Source organism: Vigna umbellata, chromosome 6, assembly GCF_029865625.1.
Source record: "Vigna umbellata cultivar VRB3 chromosome 6, Vumbellata_1.0, whole genome shotgun sequence".
Lineage (NCBI taxonomy): Eukaryota > Viridiplantae > Streptophyta > Magnoliopsida > Fabales > Fabaceae > Vigna > Vigna umbellata.
Window position 1 is genome coordinate 29083368 of NC_142170.1, and position 25411 is coordinate 29108778.

The window sequence follows — 25411 nt, forward strand, 5'->3', positions numbered from 1 at the left end:
TCTAAATATATAAGTTATTAATTTACTATTTTGTTATAAAGAGGTTAATTAAGTGAATTTGCTGAATAAAAATATAAAACAAGTTGGAAGAATTAAATGAGTCAACCTACAAATCTACGGTAGGCCTAATTATAATCTTTCAATTAAAAAAATAGAATCAAGTTAAATTTACTTACTTTTAGTTTAGCATGTAATAATAAGTCACCTGAACTAGATTTACTCGCTTTAACAATTACAATAGCTAGATTCAAAATTAAAATGTTGTATAACACTATTTGAAAACTTTGAATACATAATTTATTTATTTATCTAAATATATAAGTTATTAATTTATTATCTTGCCATAAAAAGGTGAATTAAATGAATTTATTGAAAACGAAAATATGAAACATTTTGGGAGAATTAAATGAGCCAATCCACAAATCTATAATAGGTCGAGTTATAAATTTTTTGTTAAGAAAAAAAGAAGTTACATTAAGTTCACTTTTAACTCAATATGTAATAAGCCGTGCACGCTAGATTTATTTACTTTAACACTCTTGTTCATATATGTGAAGAAAAAAAACCTAAATTATCTATGAATTAGAAACATTTTAAATTGCATAATTTGGAAATCTATTCTACATTATACAATCTTGAACTAAAAAATGTATTTAAAATTGTACAATGTAGAAATGCAGTAGAAATTGTAAAATTTGAAATACATTTATAGATTTCAAAATGTACTCAATGCTACGTAATGCAAAATACATTCAAAATTATATAATCCAATATATGTTTTTAAGTGATGTAATATGAAGATCCATTCGTAAAATTTGGGATACATTTTCATACCATAAAATTCATAAATGGATTTCAAACTACATAACTTAAAAATGCATTGAATATTTCCTAATTCATAAATGTAATATGAATTATGTAATCAATAAATACATTCTAGGTTATATAATTTAAAAATTAAAAACACATTCTAACTTATATAATCTAAGAATGTATTCCAAATTACATAATCTAAAATATATTTTTAAATTACGCAATCTAAAAATTATGTAATCTATAATACAATTTTGAATTATAAAATTCAAAATTCCGCTTAATTTAGAATTTTAAATCTATAACATGTTTTCAAATTCTACAATTTGAAAATCTAAAGCTTTGAACATTTTATACCTTTCCCGGCACTTTGATGGAGTGAAATCAGAAAACATAGGGTACAAAAAGGAATTATCTTTAGCATTGTGGTAAAGTAGCCCAATAGGCCCAATACAAAAATGATATATATTTTATCCATTTTAACAAGCAGTTATATCATTTCTGTGCCCTTTGCAACAGTTCCCTTCCCACCGTTGCAGGTCGTGACTCCATAGGAGAGCTTTTACGCCTTATCACTGTATGTGCCTTTCCTATCTTTTTCTTCCCTTTTATGTTCTTGGTTTCGTTATGTTTCTCAGGGGTTTCAAACATTGTGATGTAGAACTTTTCCTTTTTGCTGTGCAGAAGAATGATGTAAAACTGTTATAAATGTTCTTCCAGCAAAAGAAGAAAATAAATAATTTTGATAGGATTGTTTTGTTTAACGTTGATTGGTATTGGTGAATGGTTCCCTTTTGCTCAAATCTAGCGTAGGTTGCCGTGCCATGCAGTTGTGAAAACAGTTGAAATAAAGGGTAGGCACGTTATCGAGTTCGGGTTTCTTGTGTTTTTAGTGAACTCCTGTTATAATAATGGAAACCCCGTCTTCGAATGGATCGGTTTCGAAGCGTTCACTGAGGAGGAAAGTGAATTTGAGAAACTATGATGAGGATCTGATGGATGAGTTGTTTGAGAAGCAGTTGGGGGGCGGTTTGAAGAAGAGGAGTAGGACCAAAGAGGATTTGGAGAAGGAGACTGAGACTGAGGCTATGATTGCGATGTCGCTTGGTTTCCCAATTGATGCTTTGCTCGATGAGGAGGTTAGGGCTGGGGTTGTGAGGCAGTTGGGTGGGAAGGAGCAGAATGATTACATAGTCATAAGGAATCATATATTGGCTTTGTGGAGGAGGGGGAATGTGAGGTTGTGGTTGAGTAAAGGGATGATTAGAGAAACTGTGAGTAATGAGTATGAGCATTTGATTAATTCTGCTTATGACTTCCTTTTGTACAATGGCTACATAAATTTTGGGGTTTCACCAGCATTTACTTCTCAATTGTCTGAGTCAAATGAGGGAACTGCTATTGTTATTGGTGCTGGCCTGGCAGGGTTGGCAGCTGCGAGGCAGCTGTTGTTGTTTGGTTACAAGGTTGTGGTTTTGGAAGGCAGAAGTCGGCCTGGTGGGCGAGTTTATACTCAGAAGGTAGGGCGTGATGGGAAATTTTCTGCCATTGATCTTGGTGGGAGTATTATCACTGGCATTCATGCTAACCCTTTGGGGGTTCTGGCTAGACAACTTTCTATACCACTTCATAAAGTCAGAGATAATTGCCCTTTATATAAGCCAAATGGGGCACCGGTTGATACAGAAATGGATGCAAGTGTTGAATATGTATTTAATAGGTTGCTTGACAAGGTTATGGAGCTGAGGCAAATTATGGGTGGGTTCGCAAGTGATACTTCACTTGGTTCAGTCTTGGAGACGCTCAGGCAGTTGTATAGTGTGACCAAAAGTACTGATGAGAGGCAGTTGCTTGATTGGCATCTTGCAAATTTGGAATATGCAAATGCTGGGTGCCTTTCAAATCTTTCGGCTGCCTATTGGGATCAGGATGATCCTTATGAAATGAGTGGTGATCACTGCTTTCTTGCTGGAGGGAATACGAGGTTGATAAAAGCTCTATGTGAAGGAGTTCCTATTTTCTATGGAAAGACGGTCAATACTATAAGATATGGAGATGAGGGTGTTGAGGTCATTGCTGGGGACCAAGTCTTTCAAGCAGATATTGCCTTATGTACTGTGCCCCTTGGAGTTCTGAAAAAGAAGGCCATCAATTTTGAACCTGAATTACCTGCAAGGAAACTGGCAGCAGTTGAGAGGATGGGGTTTGGGCTGCTGAACAAAGTTGCTATGGTTTTTCCTTATGTATTTTGGGGGGAAGATCAAGACACATTTGGATGTCTCAACGAATATAGTCATCAACGTGGGGAGTTTTTCCTATTTTACTGTTACCACACGGTTTCTGGAGGCCCAGCACTTGTTGCGCTGGTAGCTGGGGAAGCGGCACAAGTCTTTGAATCCACAAATCCTTCCATTTTGCTCCATCGTGTGTTGAGTGTTTTAAAAGGTATCATATCTATTTTATCAATGTGAATGAAAAATTGAATGCCTGTGTTATTATTGTATTTATTTATCCAATTAGGGTGATGTTTTGTAGGCATATTTGAATTGGGTGAACTTAACATATATGTTCTGTCTTAAAAATATAGTAAAACTGAAAATAAGCTTAAAAGGTTGATATAACATGGTTCTATTTAAAAGGTGGAACTATGTAAAATAGGACAGAATAGGTTCATTAAATATTGTTTTAATTATAAAAACAGTGTTGTTAAATAGCCTTAATAACAATTGCGTTACTGAATTGCTTGGATATGCAATAGCGGCCACTATAATTTTGGATATGCAATAGCGGCCACTATAATTTTGTGGTTGTGGTCTGCATTCTTCATTTGCCGGTTATCTCTAACTAGTATCTGACAAATTAAACTGATTTAATATGTCATTTGTTATGCAATTTATTTTTATTTTGCATGCCATTTTTTTATGCATATATAATTGATATATATCATATACTTCAGTTACTTTGCAACTTGCTGTTTGCCTTTGGCAAGACTTGTGCCATTTGGAATTGAAAAAACTCATTCACTGCAATTTTATTGCCACAAATTCATCTTCTCTTCATGTAACACCTTCTGTTCACTTAGCACCATGAAACTTTCTTTGTTTTGGTTGTTTGGCTGCCTCAACCTCTATAAGGCACCCTTGATGATTTCACCTATTTGTCCCTATCAACCCTTGAGTCTTTGTTTATTGCAACTTACTTGCAGATCCCCTTGCATCATAACACTATTGAAGATGTTATTTAGTTATTTTGGAAATTCATGAAATATTGTTCTTTTGGATTGCATTCATTTAAAATTGAACCTTTCCTTTGGGCTTTAATTTGGATATTTTTTTTATCTTTATATAATGGTACCAAATAAATAGATTGAGATTTAGTAATCCTACAAAATAAACTTGCTTAAATTGTAAGGGTATTACATGCATTATTTAATTATATTCTCTTACTTTATGGTAAGTTATACTTTTATATTCATGGGATCTTACACTAGTAAAAAAAAAGGATTTTAACTCGTGTATTTGACACTGATTTAGTTGTAACCGAAGCAAAAAATGGTGCGGTGACATTTTTGTAATTATCACAAACGTATATGCCTCAGTTCAAAAAGAATCGATGCCTAAAACTGGTGCGGTGATATTTGTTAGGATATTTATTCTTTTTATCATGATTATATTGTGTCTAGGGTTACCCTATTTATCATGATTATATTGTGTCTAGGGTTATCCTAATTATCATGTATTCTTGTATCAATTTATTTTTATAAATAGAAGATTATGAGAGAGATCAATCAAGCCTTCTAGAATTATTTTACAGTTTCTGTCTCGTAGCATTTGTTTGGCACCACAGTCTGTTGCTGCCCTTCACTGTCCGCCACCGGCCTCCATCGTTGTCCGTCGGCGGCCACCGTTCGGCCATCGGTCGCCGCCGTCGATCACCGGCCGCCGCCGGCCTTCGTCCACCGCTGTCACAGTTCCGTCCGTCTAAACCCTTAGGGTTTTCTTGTTCCTTGCCGGTACTATTCGTCTTCTTCATAGATGGTGTCTGACAGTACTCTTTCCTTTTACCGGAAGTCCATGAATTACTTCCGAGAAGCTAAATGGAAAAAATTATCTATCATGGTCTGCTGCCGTTGAAATGTGGTTCCTTGGCCAAGGGCATTATGACCACCTTGAGCGAGATGGAAGCCATGTGCCTGCCTACTGAAAAAGTTGATAAGTGGAAACAAGCAGATTTCCAGTTGTGTGCCCTGTTATGGCAATCAGTGGAACCCAAACTTCTTGTATCTCTGAGGGCTTTCAAAACTTGTCACTCCTTTTGGAAGAAAGCCCAAAGCATTTATGCCAACAATATTCAACGTCTCTGACACTGCAAACAAGCTTGCATTTCTTAAAATGGCAGGCCATGATATGGTGTCCTTCATGGCTGATGCCAAATCTGCTGTCGAAGAACTCAAGATGTTTTTGGGAGCGGACCCATTAGAGGATATCAAAAAAGAAATTAGACAAATTTTACATGGTGTTGATCGTTCGTGCCCTACATCCCGATTTTGATCATCTTAGAGATCAACTTCTAACTAGTCATGAGGTCCCCTCCATGGAAACATTGATCACTCGCCTTCTGCGTGTCCTAATACCTCAAATTCAAGAAGCGCATGAATTAGTGGAACCATCTGTCATGGTTGCCACACGAGGAAGAGGAGGACGAGGAGGTCGAGGACGTCCTCAATGCACATACTGTAAAAGGATGGGTCACACTCAAGAAAATTGCTACTCCTTACATGATTTTCCTTTCAAAACTGCCAATATTTTGAAGACTGAAACTTCCACTTCTATGTTTTCTGAGGATGAATATCAAGAGTATTTAAGGTTAAAGTCTAACAGCTTGGCACAACCATCCCAATCTCCCAGTACATCAACTGCTTGCGTTTCTCAATCTATGGAAGGTCAAAATTCATGGATAATTGACTCAGGTGCTTCTGATCACATTTTTGATAATACCTCTTTGTTCTCATCTATTTCCTTTCGAGAAAAACCTCATTTCATAACCCTTGCAAATGGATTTAAAACTTCCTCCAAAGGAGTCGATCATGTTTCTTTGTCTCCCTCCCTCAATCTCAACTCTGTCCTTTTTGTCCCTAATTGCCCTTTTAATTTAATTTTCCTAAGCCAGTTGACCAAAATGTTAAATTGTTCAATAACCTTTGATCATAAATCTTTTGTTATACAGAAGCGTGGTTCGGGGAGGCAGATTTGAGAAGGATATGAAGCTGACGGATTATACCATTTTGGATCTTGTCCAAGGGTGCCCTGTGTTGCTCCTCCTAATCCTAAAGTGCTACATGATCGACTTGGCCATCCTCATTTGTCCAAATTAAAAAAGATGTGTCCTGAACTTAGTGGTCTCCAAACCTTAGAAGGTGAGTCATGTCAATTAGGAAAACATGTTAAATCTTCCTTTCCTACAAGGTCTCAATCAATATGTAATTCTAGTTTTTCCATCATCCATTTTGATATATGGGGACCTAGTCGTATGTCCTCCTTTGGTTTTAGATATTTTGTTACCTTTATTGATGAATATTCAAGATGTACTTGGGTTTATCTTATGAAAAATTGTTTTGAATTGTTAGCTATTTTTACATCTTTTTTTTTAATGAAATCAAAAATCAATTTGGTCAAGTAATCAAAATATTAAGAAGTGATAATGCAAAAGAGTATTTCTCATCCTTTTTTATGCCATCTTGAGTTACCATGGTATCTTACATTAGTCTACTTGTCTTCATACACCGCAGCAAAATAGTATAGCAGAACGAAAAAATAGACACTTGGTTGAAACTGCCCGTACCCTTTTGCTTGGTGCCCATATTCCTGTCTATCACTGGGGGATGTCATCTTAACTGCATGTTATCTTATTAATAGGATGCCCTCTTCCTCTCTTGATAATAAAGTCGCTTTCTCCATTTTGTTTCCTAATGATCCTCTCTTTCATACATCTCCCCGAGTGTTTGGTTGTGTATGTTTTGTTCATGACAAGGTCTAGACAAACTCTTCGCTTGTGCTCTCAAATGTGTCTTCTTAGGCTATTCTCGACTTCAGAAAGGACTTCAAAAAGGATATCGGTGTTACTCTCCTGAAACTAAGAAGTATTACATGTCTGCCAATGGCTGAGTGAAATAGCTCCACTGTCTCTGTCATTCCAAGTCTTGATCACAATCCTCCTACACCCGTTTCTCCACATATTGAGATCATCCCACATAGGGCCCCAATGGATAGTCCACTTCCCCAAGACAATGGTGAATCTCCTACTTCAGATTCTTCTCCCTCGTCACCTCCTCCCACGCCTCTCGGTGAAAATGATTCAGCATGGCCTATTGCCCTTAAAAAGGTACTCGTTCCACTCGAAACCCTCATCCCATTTATAATTTTCTTAGCTATCATCGATTGTCGCCCTCCTATTTTTCTTATCCTCAATGTCCTCTGTTGTTATACCCAAGAATGTGAAAGAAGCACTTGATCATCCTAGATGACGACAAGCTATGATTGTAGAAATGTAGGCTCTTGACTACAGTAATACTTGGGAGCTAGTGCACCTTCCCCTAGGCAAAAAGGCGGTTGCAGATGAGTGTATGCAGTTAAAGTCGGCCCTGATGGTGAAATTGATCGGCTCAAAGCTCGACTTGTTGCAAAAGGTTACACTCAGGTTTATGGTCTTGATTATTGTGACACTTTCTCTCCTGTAGCCAAGATGACTACTATTCGCCTCTTCTTTGCCATGGTAGCCGTTCGTCACTGGCCACTTTATCAATTGGATATTAAGAATGCCTTCCTACATGGTGATCTTGAGGAAGAAGTTTATATGGAGCAACCTCTTGGTTTTGTTGCTTAGGGGGAGTCTGGGATGGTATGGAAATTGCACCGATCTTTATATGGCATCAAGCAATCCCCACGTGCTTGGTTTGGAAAGTTTAGCTCCATTGTTCAAAATTTGGGCTAAAACGCAGTGAAGCAGACCATTCGGTTTTTTACTATCATTCTCTTGGGAAATGTGTTTATTTAATAGTATATGTTGATGATATTGTCATTACAGGAAATGATGCTGTTGGAATATCTCAACTAATAGAGTACTTGTGTAGACATTTTTAAACCAAAGATCTTGGAAGTCTCAAATATTTCTTTGGCATTGAAGTAGCGCAATCAAAAGATGGAGTTGTAATCTCCGAAAGGAAGTATGCTCTTGATATATTACAAGAAACATGCATGATTGATTGCAGATCGATAGATAGTCCCTTGGACCTAAACCAGAAATTAAGGACAAAAGAAGGTGAATTATTCTCCGATCCAGAGAGGTATAGGAGGCTTATTCTCCGATCCAGAGAGGTATAGGAGGCTTGTTGGAAAACTGATTTATCTCACTATTATAAGGCCAGATCTATCCTTTGCAGTTGGAGTGGTTAGTCAGTTCATGCAGGCTCCATGTGTTGACCATCGGAATGCTCTCATTCGCATTCTAAGATATGTTAAGAAGGCTCCTGGGCAAGGATTGTTATATGAATATAAAGGAAGCATTCATGTCTCTGGGTATTGTGATGCAGATTGGGCAGGTTCACCTATTGAAAAACGTTCTATTACAATATATTGTGTTTTTCTGGAGGAAACATTATTTCATAGAAAAGTAAAAGAAAATGTAGTAGCTCGATCAACCGCTAAGCCGAATATAGGGCAATGGCGTCACTAACATGTAAACTTGGGTGAAACAATTCCTTCAAGAGCTTAAATTCTGTGACATCCATACTATGAAGATGTATTGCGACAATCAAGCTACTCTCCACATTGCATCAAATCCAGTGTTTCACGAGAGGACTAAACATATAGAAATTGATTGTCATTTTGTTCGTGAAAAGTTGTTGACTAAAGAAATATGTATTGAGTTTATTGGGTCAAACGATCAACTCGCAGATGTATTGACCAAGTCATTAAGGGGTCCTCGGATTGAGTTTATTTGTTCCAAGCTTGGTACATACAATTTGTATGCTCCAGCTTGAGGGGGAGTGTTAGAATATTTATCCTATTTATCATGATTATATTGTGTCTAGGGTTACTCTATTTATCATGATTATATTGTGTCTAGAGTTACCCTAATTATTACGATTATATTGTGTCTAGGGTTACCCTAATTATCATGTACTCTTGTATCAATTTATTTTTATAAATAGAAGATTATGAGAGGGATCAATCAAGCCCTCTAGAATTATTTTACAGTTTAATTCTCAAGTGCATTTTTGTAATTATCGTGCAATGGTATATGCTTCGGTTGTCTAAAACTGGCGCGGTGACATTTTTGTAATTATCGCGCAAAGGTATATGCCTCGGTTCAAAAAGAACCGATGCCCAAAACTGTTGGTTTTTAGAGAATAAAAACAGATGAATATTGGCTGGCTGAAGTATTTCATCTTATTAAATACAACTTAATTTAAATACATTTAGAAATAACTAACTAAAATATCACATCTCGTGATTCTAGCAACCACTACTAATGACTTGGCTGAAAAATAGGAAATAATTAACCCACTAACCGCCATTGACTAATTTAAAAAAATAAATCTGAAATCTTCCTAAATTCATGCAACTAACAAGGCAGTTCTCAACACTCCTCCTTGCCTTGGAGGCTGCAAACTATTGAGTGAAAAAGATTTGGTAAATATGTTAGGAGCTTGGTCTTCCGAGCAACAATAAACTAAACATGCCTTGCTACTTTCTTGAACTTCACTTAAGGGAAACAACTTCACATTAAAATGCTTGGTCTTCCCATGAAATACAAGATTATGTGAGATTGAAATTGCTGCTTGATTATCAACAAAAACTTCTATGCATTTATCTTGCTTCATACCCAAATTTGTTAAAATATTCCTCAACCAAATAACTTGATTCACAGCTGCTACAAATGAAATTAACTCAGCTTCTGCTATTGATTGAGCTACAACCTCTTGCTTCTTGGAGCACCAAGAGAAAACACCTGAACCCATACTAAAACTGTACCCTGAAGTACACTGAATTGGAGCAGAGATGTGCATTTCATGGAAGATGAAAACTGGTGCTGAAGTGATTCAAAGAAAAGTCAGAACATTGAATTGGAGGTTGAAGACACTGTAGATGAACCACCTATTAGAGGCACAAGGTTACTCTTTGAAATCTATCAAAAAAGCAATGTATCACTGTGTAATATAACTATTTGTGAACCTGTCAGTTTTGAAGAAGCTATTATGGAGGAGAAATGGTTATCTGCAATGCAGGAGGAGCTGTCCATGATTGAGAAAAATCAAACCTGGGAGCTAGTTCCAAGACCTTATGACAAAAATGTCATTGGGGTGAAATGGGTGTTTAGAACAAAATTCAATCCTGATGGTTCTGTAAACAAGCACAAAGCAAGGCTTGTTGTAAAAGGTTATTCTCAAATATTTGGGATAGATTATTCATATACTTTTGCTCCATTAGCAAGACATGATACAATTAGGCTACTACTTGCCATTATAGCACAAAAAGGGTGGCAAGTGTTTCATATGGATGTCAAGTCAGCATTCCTTAATGGTTTTCTGCACTAGGAGATTTATGTTGAACAACCAAATGGTTTTGTTATCAACGGACAAGAAGATAAAGTCTACTTGCTAAAAAAAGGCTTTATATGGTTTAAAGCAAGCCCCAAGAGTGTGGTACAGTAGAATTAATGATCATTTACTGCACTTGGGCTTTCAAAAGAGTGTATCTGAAACTACACTTTATATCAAACATGATGGTGCTGATACTTTAATTATTTCATTATATGTTGATGATCTCTTGATAACATGAAGCAACCTAGGATTAATTGAAGAATTCAAGCAAGAAATGAAAAAGGTCTTTGAGATGACAGATCTTGGTCTTATGACTTATTTTCTGGGCATGGAGATCACTCAAAAGAAGAATGAGATTTTTATCTACCAGAAAAAATATGCAAAGGAGATTCTAAAGAAATTTCACCTTGGTGAATGCAAACCAATTAACACTCCAATGAATCAAAAAGAGAAGCTTATCAAGGAGGATGGAACAAATAAAGTTGATGAAGCTTATTTTAGAAGTTTGATTGGGTGTCTAATGTATCTTACATCCACAAGGCCTGACATCTTATTCCCAGTTAGCTTGCTGTCAAGATTTATGCATTGTGCTAGTGAATTGCACTTGAAGGTAGCAAAGAGAGTTGTAAGATACATCAAAGGAACTGTCAATTATGGAGTTAAGTATTACAAGGTACACAACTTTAAATTATTTGGTTTCTCTGACAGTGATTGGGTTGGTAGCTTGGATGATATGAAGAGTACTTTAGGGTACTGTTTTAGTATGGGTTCAGGTGTTTTCTCTTGGTGCTCCAAGAAGCAAGAGGTCATAGCTCAGTCAACAGCAGAAGCTGAGTTCATTTCAGCTGTAGCATCTGTGAATCAAGTTATTTGGTTGAGGAATATTTTAACAGATTTGGGTATGAAGCAAGATAAATGCACAAAAGTTTTTGTTGATAATCAAGCAGCAATTTCAATCTCACATAATCCTGTATTTCATGGGAAGACCAAGCGTTTTAATGTGAAGTTGTTTCACTTAAGAGAAGTTCAAGAAAGTGGCAAGGCATGTTTAGTTTACTGTTGCTCGGAAGACCAAGCTGCTAACATATTTACCAAATCTTTTTCACTCAACAGGTTCGAATTCCTAAGGAATAAGCTAGGAGTCTGCAGCCTCCAAGGCAAGGAGGAAGGAGGAGTGTTGAGAACTGCCTTGTTAGTTGCATGAATTTAGGAAAATTTCAGTTTTATTTTTTTAAATTAGTCAATGGTTGTTAGTGGATTAGTTATTTTCTATTTTTTAGCCAAGTCGTTAGTAGTGGTTGCTAGAATCACGAGATGTGATATTTTAGTTAGTTATTTCTAAATGTATTTAAATTAAGTTGCATTTAATAAGATGAAATACTTCAGCCATCCAATATTCATCTGTTTTTATTCTCTAAAAACCAACAATTCGTGCAAAGGTATATGCCTTGGTTATTTAGAGAACTGAGGCATAAAATAACTGATTTTTTTTTTATTTTTTTAAGAGGGTTTAGGCAACAATTCTGTATAGAACTGAGGCGATAGATCCTTATTGCCTCGGTTAAAAAAATAACCGAGGTAATAACATGTTTTTAGGGTTAAATTTCGCAACCGAGTGTCTTGCACATTTGTAAACTCCTTTGTGCCGCTGCTGCTCTCTCCACGCCTTCCAGACCATCATCTTCAATTTCTTTCATTTTTTTCTTTCGTTTTTTGTTGATTAATTGTTTCTCTATCATTGTCTTCCATTTTTTACCGATTAATTTTTTCCACATGTGCTCTTTGGATGTGTGTTTGGTTTATTTCAGCATAGAAGCCACCTTCAAGGTTAGTTTCATTTTAAGTTTTTGATGTTTTCGTTTTGCAAAGTTTGAAAAAAAACATTGATTTTTTTTGTAAAAATAGAAAACGATTAATCGAAGTGAAAGTTAGAGTCTTTTTAAGATTTGCAATGCTAATATTTTTTAAACTTCAGATTACAGGTTTGATTCTGGGTTTGTGAGAATCTTCTTTGTTAATATATTTTCACCTTATTGCTCTATTTTCCCACTCACTATCTAGCATGTCTGAAATCCACTTGCCCGACCCCTTCTCTCTCATTTCTTCTTGTGATAAACTTTTTTTGAATAAGTTAGCTTATTAGAATTGGTTACTTATTAGTTTTGTATTACTTATTTGTTAGAATTTCTTAACAAATTTTAGTATATTAGCTTTTTAGAATGGGTTAACATATCTATTTTGTATTTCCTTTCCATCACCTATGTGTAAGTTGCTTATATCTTTTTTGAGTATCTTTGATAAAAGGATCCTTATAATTATGCGAATTAGTTAACAGATGATCTATCTCTTAGGTAGTTTTTCCATTTGCACTCTCAATTTGGTATTAGAGTGAGTAAATCCCGCTCTCTGTCATTGTTTGTTGAGCCCCATTTTGCTTATCGTTGGCCACTGTTATATTTATTTCACGTCTCTTTTCATGTCTCTGGACGTGTATTTTGTTCATGATGTGTTCCCTAGGTATACCAAGCTCTTTGTAAGTGCTATCAAATGTGTTCCCCATGGTACTCAAAATTTTGTTTCAAAACATAAGGTCGTATGACACAATGATCTTCTTCTCCTTCTCCAATCGCGTGTTGTCTGAAAGTCGTGTTTTTGTTGGATTAGTGTTGAAAATTGCAACTCAACAACTCATGTGGAAGTGGCAAGTCTCGCAATGCAGTTTCTCCTAGTGGGAAGAGAGAAGCTGATAGTCCTACTTGAAGAACTCCAAATATATTTATTTATGTAGCGTACCATGGTGGGCAGAATTGAGTTTGTTAACTCAAGTGATAAATTAACATATATCTTCATTAAGTCTTTACGGGGACCTAAAATTGACTTTGTGTAACAAACTTGTTACATATGATTTATATGCACCAACTTGAGAGAGAGTGTTAAATATTGTTAAGATATCATTAGATATTGAGTTATAATATCTTGTGTTATTTAAAATATTATGTGTTTCTTGGTTTAGTCCATATTTTCTTGTATGATTCTTCGTTATAAATACATTATCCTATGTGTATGTTCTACTACACAAGAGAATTAATCTTATACTTAGTTTTTCACTACTTTCAGAACCTTCTTTAAAGAAACTGCCAAAGACTAAATTACTTTGGCCGTGTTCATTTTTGAAACTAGTGCAATGATGTCCAAGTAATCCATTCCACTAGTTTGTGTGAACCCTTTGGCCACTAATTAATGCCTCAAATACAGAAGAAGGTATGGTTGTAGTATTTAGGCTTGTGGCGAAGGTTCTATTGATATGTGAGAATTTTTCAAAGGATAAGGTGGTTTAGAGTAGGCTCTGGTTACTTTTCTTAGAGCAATTGGGAGATCTAAGTTCTACTCTACCTATCCTATTGGTTCTACAAAAAGAAGTTCATCACAGTTAGTAGAATTAGAATTTATAGGATCAGACACATTTACTTTATGTAATAATATAGGGTTGAACTCTTGAGTTCCAGTAGATCTTACTATAGCTTTTCCTCTGAGTGTGCACCAGATTCTTTGCTAATATTGTATCATCATGTGATGTAATAACTGTTTTTGCAGATTCAGAATTTTGACATGTAGATTTAGGATTTTGATTCACCTCTACTCTTTTCCTCTCAGCTTCAAATTCAATGATATTACTCTTTTGAATTTCATTATTGGGTGCAAAAGATAGATTTGGGACTATATATATAAGGCTCATCATCTTCCTGTCTTAAACTCTCCTCATTAGGATGAGATAGTTAAGATAGCTAACTTGCTTGTTTGACACTGTTTTGTTGAAAGGAGAATGAAAGCACATGTACCCTTTCTATGCGATAGAGGACCCTAAGAAAACACATTTAATAGTCCTTGAGTCTAGTTTTCCTTTTGTTGTCAGCAAACCTATACAAATGAGACACCCAAATATTTTTGGTGGAAGGTTAAGTGTATAAGTTATATGTGAATAAAATGAGTGGAGATCTTTCATGGGTCTTTTTAATGACAAAATGGTGGAAGGTAATACGTTAATTAAATAAGTGGCAATAAGTATGGCTTCTCGCAAAAGTTTTTTGGAACATTATTTCTAAAAAAATGGGTGCTTTTGTTTGTATGGTAAGTGCCTATTTTTTCGCTTAACAAATCCATTTTGTTGGGCTGCGTATATACATGAGAATTCATGGATTATCCCTTTTGTTTCAAAAAAAAAATTCAAGGTATGATTGAAATAATCTTTAGATTTATCAAACCTAAGTTTCTTGATAGTAGCACCAAATTGATTTTTAATCAATGACACAAACTGCATATTAATAGAGCCAACTTTAGATTTGTGTTTAAGGATAAAAAGCAATGATATCCTTAATAAACCGTTTAGTCCTTGAAATATTAGAGGTACTCCGCACATCTCTATGAACAAGTATAAGGGAGAAGTGCTTATTTTATTACTCATAGGAAAAGGTATACATTTTTGCTTTGCCAGCTCACACACCTCGCCGTGTAGACTCCACATATTTCAATTTTTGAACTGGAAATAATACCTTTATTACACGAAATGAAGGATGTCCTAGAGGGCAATGAAACAATTGAATTTTTTCTTTGTTGGTAATGGAGGATTCAAACATCAAAATTTACTCTTGATAGGCAGATTCAGATCTTCTATGACCATTCCATTCTCTAGCATGTCCAATCGCTGTCCCCGATTTCTTGTCCCCATTCCATTCTCTAGCATGTCCAATCATCCTCCCTGATTTCTTGTCCAGTAATATGTAAATGAACACGTGTTTTTCCACATTATTCTGGAAGGACCTTACTCTTTCCATTTCCTAATGGTTGAGTTGGATAGATCCTCCTTGATTTTCATGAGCTGCTTGGCCCCTCTCTTTGGAGGACCACCTTTGTACCCTAATCTTTACTCTAGGGTTTTCCATGAACTTCCAACATTTGTCCCTAGGGCGTTGTAACTTGTTGCAATAATTACACCATACTTATTTACTTTTCATTTCAGCCATTACAATTATGTGCAATTAAGGCAGAGAAATAAATTGATAAGTGAACTAGACATAGACGGTTCACCTTTGTTGTTATTTGAGCAAGTAAAGTTGCTTGGTCAGAGTGGGAATAGCATTTCTCTTTGGCTTGTCCATTGAGACATACAACAATGGAGGTATGAAATTATGCAGCAACGAAGGCTTGATTAGATGCATAACATGTGTCAATGAAGTTTGCGATTAGGTTTACACAACAATAAAGGTTGCAACAATAATTTCTCTCTTATTATTATAGGAAATAAATCCCTAAGATTGTGGGATTGTTATGCTAATAATAAAATCAAGATACAATAAATATACTAAATTAAAACCAATAGGAATAAAATCTAAAACTTTCTAAAATATCTTGACACTGAACACATTAAATTGAACAATAATGTCTCATTCCATTCCATTTTGTTTCTTTATGTTCTATTCTTCTGTATTGTTCTTGAAATTAGATAGTTTTTATATCTATTCTCTTTCTTATTAGTAAAAACGCATGTTCTACGCACATATGTATTCACTTTTTTTAATATAATAAAATTATAATTATAAAAGTAAATATAAAATTATAATTTTATTGTAGATAGTTTTTATTTATTTTGTAAATAATATTTTATTAAAAATGGTTAAATTTTTTGAAAAAAAGATTGAATTTAAAAAAGATCATTTTAAGGGTAAAATTGGTAAATGATACCTATTAAAGATAAAATTGGAAAAAGAATATGTCACCAAATAAACCGAATTCTCTTTGTATACATTATGTATGTATTATTCTCATTCGAGTGACACTTGCTAGTGGAATACTACGGATATTTCCAATTTCTACCTCATCTGCCTTCTTTGAAATTTTACTTGTTCTGCAGGGATATTTCATCCTAAAGGTATTATTGTGCCTTATCCAATTCAGTCAATTTGTACAAGATGGGGAAGCGATCCCCTTTCTTACGGTTCCTACTCTCATGTTAGTGTGCATTCATCTGGTGATGATTATGATATTCTAGCCGAAAACGTGGGAAACAGACTGTTCTTTGCTGGTGAGGCCACAAGCAGGCAGTATCCAGCAACTATGCATGGTGCTTTCTTGAGTGGCTTGAGGGAAGCTTCACGCATATACAGATCATCACGTCTGCAAAACAGTACTAAGAAATATGGGCCTAAGAATATTGGACCAAACCATGATATTCTGGTTGAATTATTTAAGAGGCCTGATTTTGAATGTGGGAAATTTGCTTTCATTTTTTATTCTTCATCAGAAAGCCTACCCTCAATGGGTCTTCTGCAGGTCACTTTTGGTGACACCGATGAAAGTCATGAGGAGCTGTTATACAACTATCAGAATTCGATTAAGTGGCCATTACAGCTGTACACTGTATTATCCCGTGAGCAAGCCCAGCAACTACAACTAGTTGAGGGAGGGGATGAAAGCAGACTATCATTTTTGGTCAAAAGCCTTGGCTTGAAGCTCATGGGACCAAGTGCCTTGTTTTCAGCAGGTAACACATTAGTAGCTAACATTGCATATTCTCGAAAAGGCCGTGGGAGGAACCGCTTAATTACTTGTTAAACACCAGAGGGTTTCTGCTTCTTGTCTTTAAATGAAACCTTGTGCTATAATAGAAACACCCTTACAAAAGAATTGTTTTTGAATTATCATGACTTTTCTTTTCTGCTTCTGGGGTCCAAAGTCTGTATATAATAGACTTTCGTAGATCATTGATTTGCTGCTAGAAATAGAGAGGATTTTTGAAGACTTGACTAGTGAGATTATTCAATTTTAGAATATAAGTCTTCAGTCATAGATCAGTTATGTAATCACAGGAAAATTAGATGAAATTTGATGACAGAGAAGTATGACAGTCCAAGAGAGGGGTGAAGAATTTGTAAACAGAGGGGTACTGTTCCCCCGAGTGTATCATGTATTCAAATTTGTGTTCATGTAGAAGTTGTACTTACATATACCCCACCCCACAAAGGACATCACAGTTGTTATTTTATTTTATTTTTTATTTTTTTCTGGAGGGCCTGTGTGCCTAATTTGTACTTGTATAATATGATAATTGTTTCTCAATTCCTTGATTGGTCCACACATCCATGAAAGGTTTGCTTTTAGTAGAATTGCTTCATACCTCCGATCTATAATACTAGCTGGAAGAATATGCTGTGCAGAAGAAAACCAGGGGATGAGTTTTAGGATGAGAAATGTGGCTTTCAAAATAAGTGGTTATATTTAACTAAAACTCAAGTTATTTTTAGAAGATATTTCTCCAGGTCAAACAATATGGTTAAAAGATATTTTGTTTCTTATAAGTTTGGCATTCTATTTAGTTTTTTATTTTTATTTTTATATATTGGTCTTTAAAATCTATAAAAGTGATGAATTTTTTGTTTATTTGAGGATTAAAAGTCCACTCTTTTTAAATGTATGGATTAAAAAAAAGTAACTGTGCCGTTGTTTAAATAAAATTATTTATAAATTAATTAAAGAGAAGGAAAAAAAATAATAAAATGCATTAATCAATTTTTCTAAATAAAAATAATTAGAAGTCGGGTGGTTGGTTCTAATTTACAGAAAAAATGAATTTATATTGTTTTATATTTTTAAAAGGTTGTTGAGAAGTTATATTTGTAGTTTATATAGATATAAGTAATCATAATCTACATTTACAATTTTATCATTAAGATTCTGTATTCATTACCAGCCAGAGAAGTTTTGGATATACTATATAAACAAACAAAGTTACTATTGACAAGCTATGTATAATCACAAATTTGAAACTGAAGTCAATTATTATATATCCTTTCGGATTTAGTAAATATGTTTTTAGTCTCTAAACTATCAAGCGAATTTGTTTTTAGTTCCTCTTTCAAACTAAACTACATTTTGATTCTTTTTCTTAAGGAAATCATAATTTTTCGTCTTCCAAAACTAACAGCGTTAAAAAAATGCTGAGCTGGCTGACGGTGGAGTGTCACATCATTTTTTTTTCTGACATCAATCTTTCCAGATTCTCTCCCGTTCCATCAACCCAACCTCATTCCCCCACCATGGATGTTCCCACCGCCTCCTCAGCCACCGACGACCCTCCCCTCCCTTACGCATCACAAATACCAACACAAGCTGAATTCATTAGCTACAGCTTAACAACAACTCATTCAACCCATTATCTGATTACCACTCCTATTTTTGAATTCATTTGAACAAAATGAAGTAATTGGCATTCAAGAAGGAAACAACAAAACACCCAACCGGGCAAACCCGGGTACGAACCCGAATCGCGCTCCTTAACCCGCATCTCGTACGAATTGAGATCGATGGTGACAATGTTAGCGATTTCGGGATTGAGTCTTGCACCAACAATCACAGAGCCAAGCTCTTCGAAAATGCCTCTGATGGCGGCGAACTCGGGGTCCTCGTTGGGCTTCATCTTCTCCGATAAGGACCTGCCGCGCTTCCAGATGTTGCCATCAGACAACTCCTGGTGCGACTCGACGAGGACCTTGCCGTGTTTGGCGGTGACACAGACGAGGACGGCGTGAACTGTCCGAATCGGAGGACTGGAATCGGCGAGGGAGGTTTCTCCCTGGGAGAGTTTGAGCTAGAGGTTGTGCACGTTTTTGGTGCCGAGCTTGACGCCCAACGAGGCGAAGGACTCGGAGGATAAGCGGGGTTTGAGCCAATCGGAGAGGGATTGGGGAGACGTGAAGTTGTGGGGGCTTGGGGGTAGGGTGTTGAGGGCAGTGGTGTGGTGGTATTTTTGGAAGGTGTTGCGGTGAGGGACATGGCGAGGAATTTGAGGAAGCGGCGCGAGAAGGGGCATCGGACGGAAGCGATGTTGGGTTGATGAAGTGGTGGGTGGGTAGGGGGGCGTTGCGCTGATGAAGGTTTGGGTGGTTTTAGTTTTCTGATTTGGGTCTCTATGATGATGGGAGGAGATGAACTGATACGCGTTGGGGATTTTCTGGGCAGTGGAGATTGAGGCTTTACGTTGGCTATGGAGGTGAGCGTGGTGGAGGGTGGTTACACATGGGGGTTTCACAGTTGATGGTGGCACCGGAGATGTTCGAGGTGGCGTCAGAGGTGGCTATGGTAGAGTCGGAGGGAGAGGGCGGGAGAGCAGCTGAGAAAGATTAACTGGTGTTAGAAAAAAAAAACGATGTGTCATACCACCGTTAGCCACCTCAGCTTATTTTTAACACTGTTAGCTTTGGAGGACGAAAAATTATGATTTTCTTAAGGAAAATGATCAAAATGTAGCTTAGTTTGAAGGAGGGACTAAAAACAAATTCGCTTGATAGTTTAGAGATTAAAAACATATTTAACCCTAGTAATATATATTCTTTTAGTATTGGATATAGAAGGTTTTAAAAAATAAAGATCAGACTATCAACAATAAAAGATATAAGAGATCAAAACTATTAATAAGGGATGTAATGAGTAGACATTAAGGCTTTGTTCTTTTGGGTGTATTTGGGGGAGATGATTTGAATGGATTTGAGGGTAATTTTGTAGTTGTTTTTTTGAGTGAATTTGTAGGTAATTGAGAGTGGATTTGGAAGTAAAGTTTGTGAGAATTAGTGTAGGATTTGATTGATGTGATAGATTTAAAAAATTAGTTTAATTGGTAGAAATTAAAGATTACCAAAATGCCCCTAGTTATTAAAGTAATATAAAATGTTATTTGTTAATGTTATATTTAATTGTAAAATGTTTATAAAGAGACAAAAATTATAAAGAATTTATAAAATTAATTTTTAAAAATTATAAAAATTATAATGTAGTAAAATGAATTTATTTTTAAATGTAGTATTTGTTTGTAATATAATTTACTACCAAGCAATATCAATTTATTTGTTACGGAAGTGAGAATGAATAATTTTAAACAAAAAAATAATTAAAGGAAGTTATAATATTACATGTCCTAAAAAAAGTGGCAACATTTAAACATACAAATATATTTGTAATAGTTCATGATGACGTTGCTTCAGTAAGGTATCGTTGCAATGCATTGAAACGATATTGTATTGGCATCCCTATTAGACGTCTTGTATGGGATGGATGCGTAGATAAAAAGTCGAAGCACTGTCTGAATATATTATGATCTTCAATGTTCATAGTCCGTAATAAGTTTTCAATTTCTTCTGTAGTTGGATTAGATGATTGAATTCTAGCATTTACCAAGGATATTCGACGCTCCATGGCCTGTGTATGTCGTTCAATAGCAGCACCGTTGACATTAACAATATTCAGCCTCTTCAAAGAATTAATTGAAAAATGATGTCGGGTCCCAATATGAGTGCTGGCATCGGCATCAACATGAACTCCACAATATTGCATGATCTGTGTGATAAGGACACCGTATGGTAGGGGTGTGTCACTGGCCTTGCATTTAATCATATGTTGTATGATGTGATGAGGCCAATTGATAGCTATATTATTTCTAGGCACCCATATCATAAAAATATCTTCTTGCAATAACCTAGCAAAATTCCCTGGTCGTGGAGTCAACATGTGCGCAATAACATAATGCAGAAGTCTATCATTAATATTCAAACAACCAACCGTTTTAACACGGTGACCCTGCATTTTTGGTATAACCATAGTAGCTAATGCCATCTCCCGGTCATATGGAAAGTCCTCTGGGATATTTGAAAAACACAATTTCTGGCCCTCATACTTCATATTAGCTACATTCAACCAATCAATAGGTTTCAATCTTATTCTTCTCTTGTTTACCTCACTGAGCAAATATCCATTTCCAGAAATCTTCAGATTTGAATAAAAAACTTTGATTAAATCCGGATAGTAGGGTCCCTACAATGTAAGAAATTCGACCACCCTTTGAAATAGAAGATGATTTTGGAAAAATAACCTTGAACCGGCAAATGATTCAAAATTCATTATCTTTGGACCAATAATACTCCTTGTATAGAAATCAGCTGCATAGTTTTCCATTTGATGGTTGTGAATGAAGAAACGACGCTGATCTAATTGTTCCTCTACAGTTGGTCTGACATGGGTTGCATCTTCTGCCTCAGTGAGGGTTTCTTTTCCCTTACGACTTTTTCTTGGCCTTTTGGTTGATGATGAGACCATTTGACAATTTCTTCAACAAAGGAAATGATGAAAACAATAACAAAGTAAGTTATTTGAAATTATTTATATTTGAAAATAACAACAAGGAAGGACAAACCATAACATCGTAACCATAACCATAACTTAAAAATTCAAGATGGATGGAAAATCAATAAGTCATCATTACATCACAGATACATTATTGAATATAATAGTCATACGACTAGTCAGATAAGACTTCCTAACAGTCACCTCTCGAGATCATTTTACATAATTTATTTCATCGCTTGTGTGGTGGAAGTCCCATCAACCACTTTATACATGTGGGGTTTCCACATAAGAAATCATAACATTGCTCTAGCAAATTTTCATCAGCAATGTTCATAACACTCAACATTTCATAAATGTCTGCCTCTGTATATGTGTAATTCAGGGTGCGACGAAGGATCTTCGTTTGGGAATGTAATATTTGATTTCTATCTTCCATTGCTGAGACTTGACGCACAGTTGCATCAGAAATTACACCAAAATGTACATTTGATGAGCTTAGGACATTTGCGAAACCATCGAGGCTGGTCGTCAACTTATCAAATTGAGAATCAATTACATCGACCATAGGTGCCTTCCTTTTCGAGCCTCGTGAGGATGAAGTTCCACCCAATGGGACGGAAGGCACAGATTGAGTCTGTCCTGGACTATATTCATCCACAGATGGAGGAGGTGATGGTGGAGTTGGGTCTCTATACCCCATCCACTCAGGCTGCTCTAGAATGTACTCAATATTTTGATTCAAATCAACACTGACACGAGGCCCAACCCGCTGTCGACGTGCTCGACGAGCGGTCCGAACACCACTCCTAGTAGCTCGATCAGCAGCCCATAACTCCACCATTAAATCGTAATGTTTCATACTATTAACTCTCCACTTTGCGGCAGTTGACCTCGACTGAAACAACAAATAGAACAAACACACTAGTTCATATTATGTATTATAAGGATCCACAACATCTTAGTATTTTTAAAAATACCTGAATCAGGTCCATCCAAACTTCATCCTCAGCATGAAAGGTCATACTAACCGGGTTCCACGCAAATCCACTCAATCTAGAAAACAGGTCATGTACCTCACGCCATTTATCTTTCAACACTTTATGACGATTTTTAACATTATTTTTCGTAATTGGGACATACCCAGAGCTATGAAAATGATCAACTATGTTACTATATGCTTGGGATGTCCAACTTCCGTCAACCCTATTACCGATTCGTGATTCCTCAATCATAGAGTGTAGAAGACGTGCGTCCATGTCCTTTGTCCACTTCATGAACTCTCTAGAAGGACCAGAGGACTCAATGGCGGCTGCCTTACCTCTGTTCATTTTATACCTATTTCATAAACAAAATTGTAAGAAGTTAACATTAAACATCCTTTATATATAATTTAACTTGTCATACCCATAACATGAAATACTCATACAACACAATAAAATACAATAACTACGAGTTTTAATAATCTCGCCACATATGATCTGCTATAGAATCCCTGATACTACTACTAATCCTATGGTCCTCTTCTCTAACTTGAGATGATGAAACATTATGGTGTTCCCTTTCATTCAACTCATTATCAACTTCATCAAGTAATGAGTCATCGTTATCCACGCCACGAAGGAAGTTGTGTAAGATACAACAAGCTAATATAATGTCTGTCATTGTCTCCAATCCATAGTGTGGTTCAGTGCCACTTGCAATGATAGGGAATCGTTTTTTCAAAACACCAAATGTTCTTTCAATAACATTTCTCAACGATGAATGTCTATGATTGAATAACTCCCGTGGATTTTGTGGTCCTCTACGTGTATATTCTTTAAGGTGATATCTTATGCCTTTATATGGAGTTAAAATTGTGCTTTTCAACATAAATCCAGCATCACCGAGGTAGTATTTTCCTACAATTTTGTGCATATACACGTAATTAGTCACTACTAAACAAAATCTTCAACATCGCAATGTACACACTAACCTTCGGGGATAACCAACGGATCATCTCGATCAAGAGCATTTTTTAAAATTCTTGAATCAGATGCAATGTCTTCCCACCCAGCAAGAACGTATGTGAATTTCATGTCAAAATCACACGACGTAAACACATTTTGAGTTGGCCAATCTTTTCTTCCTCGAAATCTCGGAGCTTCACATCTTGGCATATTTACTCGAACATGAGTACCATCTATGGCCCCTAAACAATCCTAAACATAAAAATAAGAAGTCATCATATTAATTAAAATTTCTTATCATCTTTTCATCAAATAACATCTACAAATATGTTCAAATGAGTACCTTAAAGTACGGGTAAAATCGATTGTTGTTCAAGACTTATGGATGAACCTCATTTCCTGAGGGTTGAATTAGAAATTCAGATTCCAAAGTTAAGATAGCATCCAAGACATTGTGAAAGTGTCTGCTAACCGTCGAACCAGATCGATGAAAAAAAATGCGACACTTCGATTCTTAACATTATGGCCAATTATATGAAGAAATTGAGCAACTTGTTGCTCCACTGTCCACCGAATGACGTCCTTAACTAACCCAGTTGATCTTAGTCTCTCACAAAGATGAATAAATGCCTCTGGACCGATCCTAATAATTTCGCGACACCGATTAGTATGCACAAGATATGACATTAATTTCTCCCTACGACGGTCTCTGTCTGGTAGGTAATTGCTTACACTACTCGAATCACTGGAGTACATTTTCAAGATACTCAACGCGTGTGCAACAATGCATAACATTGTTAGTGCAGCCAATGAAGTGGTTATTTGTAATTGTCGACGTATCATTACGAGAATATTGAAGTCTACACCAACCACATCATCATCTATATCTTCGCGATCCAAATATGATAAATCTATATATTCATCCATCTAGATTTACTTAAACAATTACACATATAGGTAATCAAAATCATGCATTCATATATTCATTAAACATAATTCTAATATACATTAATACATTCAACTAATCATTATAAATAAACAACAATAAATAACCTAACAGAACAACAACGTTTCATATCTTTATTATCAACTACATACATATACATATAACAAATCAAATTCTTATTTAAAATAATTATACATTCATATATTAAATAACATAGAAATATAAATCAACATAATACATTCCATTCATATATTGAACCCTGTCAAGCTACCAATAACCACCATTGATTCCATGATTCATATATATATATATATATATATATATATATATATATATATATATATATATATATATTATAGCCAACTTAACTTTAGAACACTTACCTCTTGAAGACCTTCAACACGTATGCACACTTCAAGCTGGATTAAGCAAAAAAATTCCACAAATGACGGACACTAGGATTTTTCGTCCAATCACGTAACCAATTTGTCCTTATGTAGATGCTACGTTCAATTCTCAATTTACAAAATCACTCTTAAACAAACCTAACCTGCAAACATAAATATATCAGATAAGAACCCATTTTTCAATGCTTGCACAAGATTGAAAATAAGTTTGAATGTTACATTTTCAAATGTACCACTTTGCTCCACTGATGCACCATAGTCCCCCACTTTCACAACCAACCACACAGCCACGTCTTTCCTACCAATGCAACTGTATCAAAAGTGTATAAAAAGTGGTTAAGAACTCATACTTAAACTATCCAAGTCATGAGCATTTGCTTTCATTTTCAACAAACAAAAACAAAACACCAATACAATACCAAGTATGGTGTTGATGAACCTCCACCACCTTTCGTAGCTCACACCGCTCCACGACGTTGCCAATCTCCACCACATTCACGCATGTACGTCCACCACGATCACGATACGT

General features: G+C 35.7%; 1 protein-coding gene and 1 pseudogene across 1 annotated transcript; one reads left to right on the forward strand and one right to left on the reverse strand.

The window, feature by feature from the left end:
• The first annotated feature begins 1305 nt into the window (after positions 1-1305).
• Positions 1306-17574, forward strand: LOC124832460 (lysine-specific histone demethylase 1 homolog 2). The gene is made up of 3 exons (XM_047306666.2): positions 1306-1390; positions 1498-3258; positions 16323-17574. The coding sequence occupies exons 2-3, from the start codon at positions 1725-1727 to the stop codon at positions 17021-17023; spliced, it is 2235 nt and encodes a 744-aa protein (XP_047162622.1). The 5' UTR covers positions 1306-1390; positions 1498-1724; the 3' UTR covers positions 17024-17574.
• Positions 17575-18451: 877 nt separating this feature from the next.
• Positions 18452-21553, reverse strand: LOC148197168 (uncharacterized; annotated as a pseudogene).
• Positions 21554-25411: the final 3858 nt, after the last annotated feature.

Coding starts and splice junctions, on each gene's coding strand:
- LOC124832460 (XM_047306666.2), top strand. CDS start 1,725: ATGGAAACCCCGTCTTCGAATGGATCGGTTTCGAAGCGTTCACTGAGG. Junction 3,259..16,322: donor TGTGTTGAGTGTTTTAAAAG/GTATCATATCTA, acceptor CTTGTTCTGCAG/GGATATTTCATCCTAAAGGT.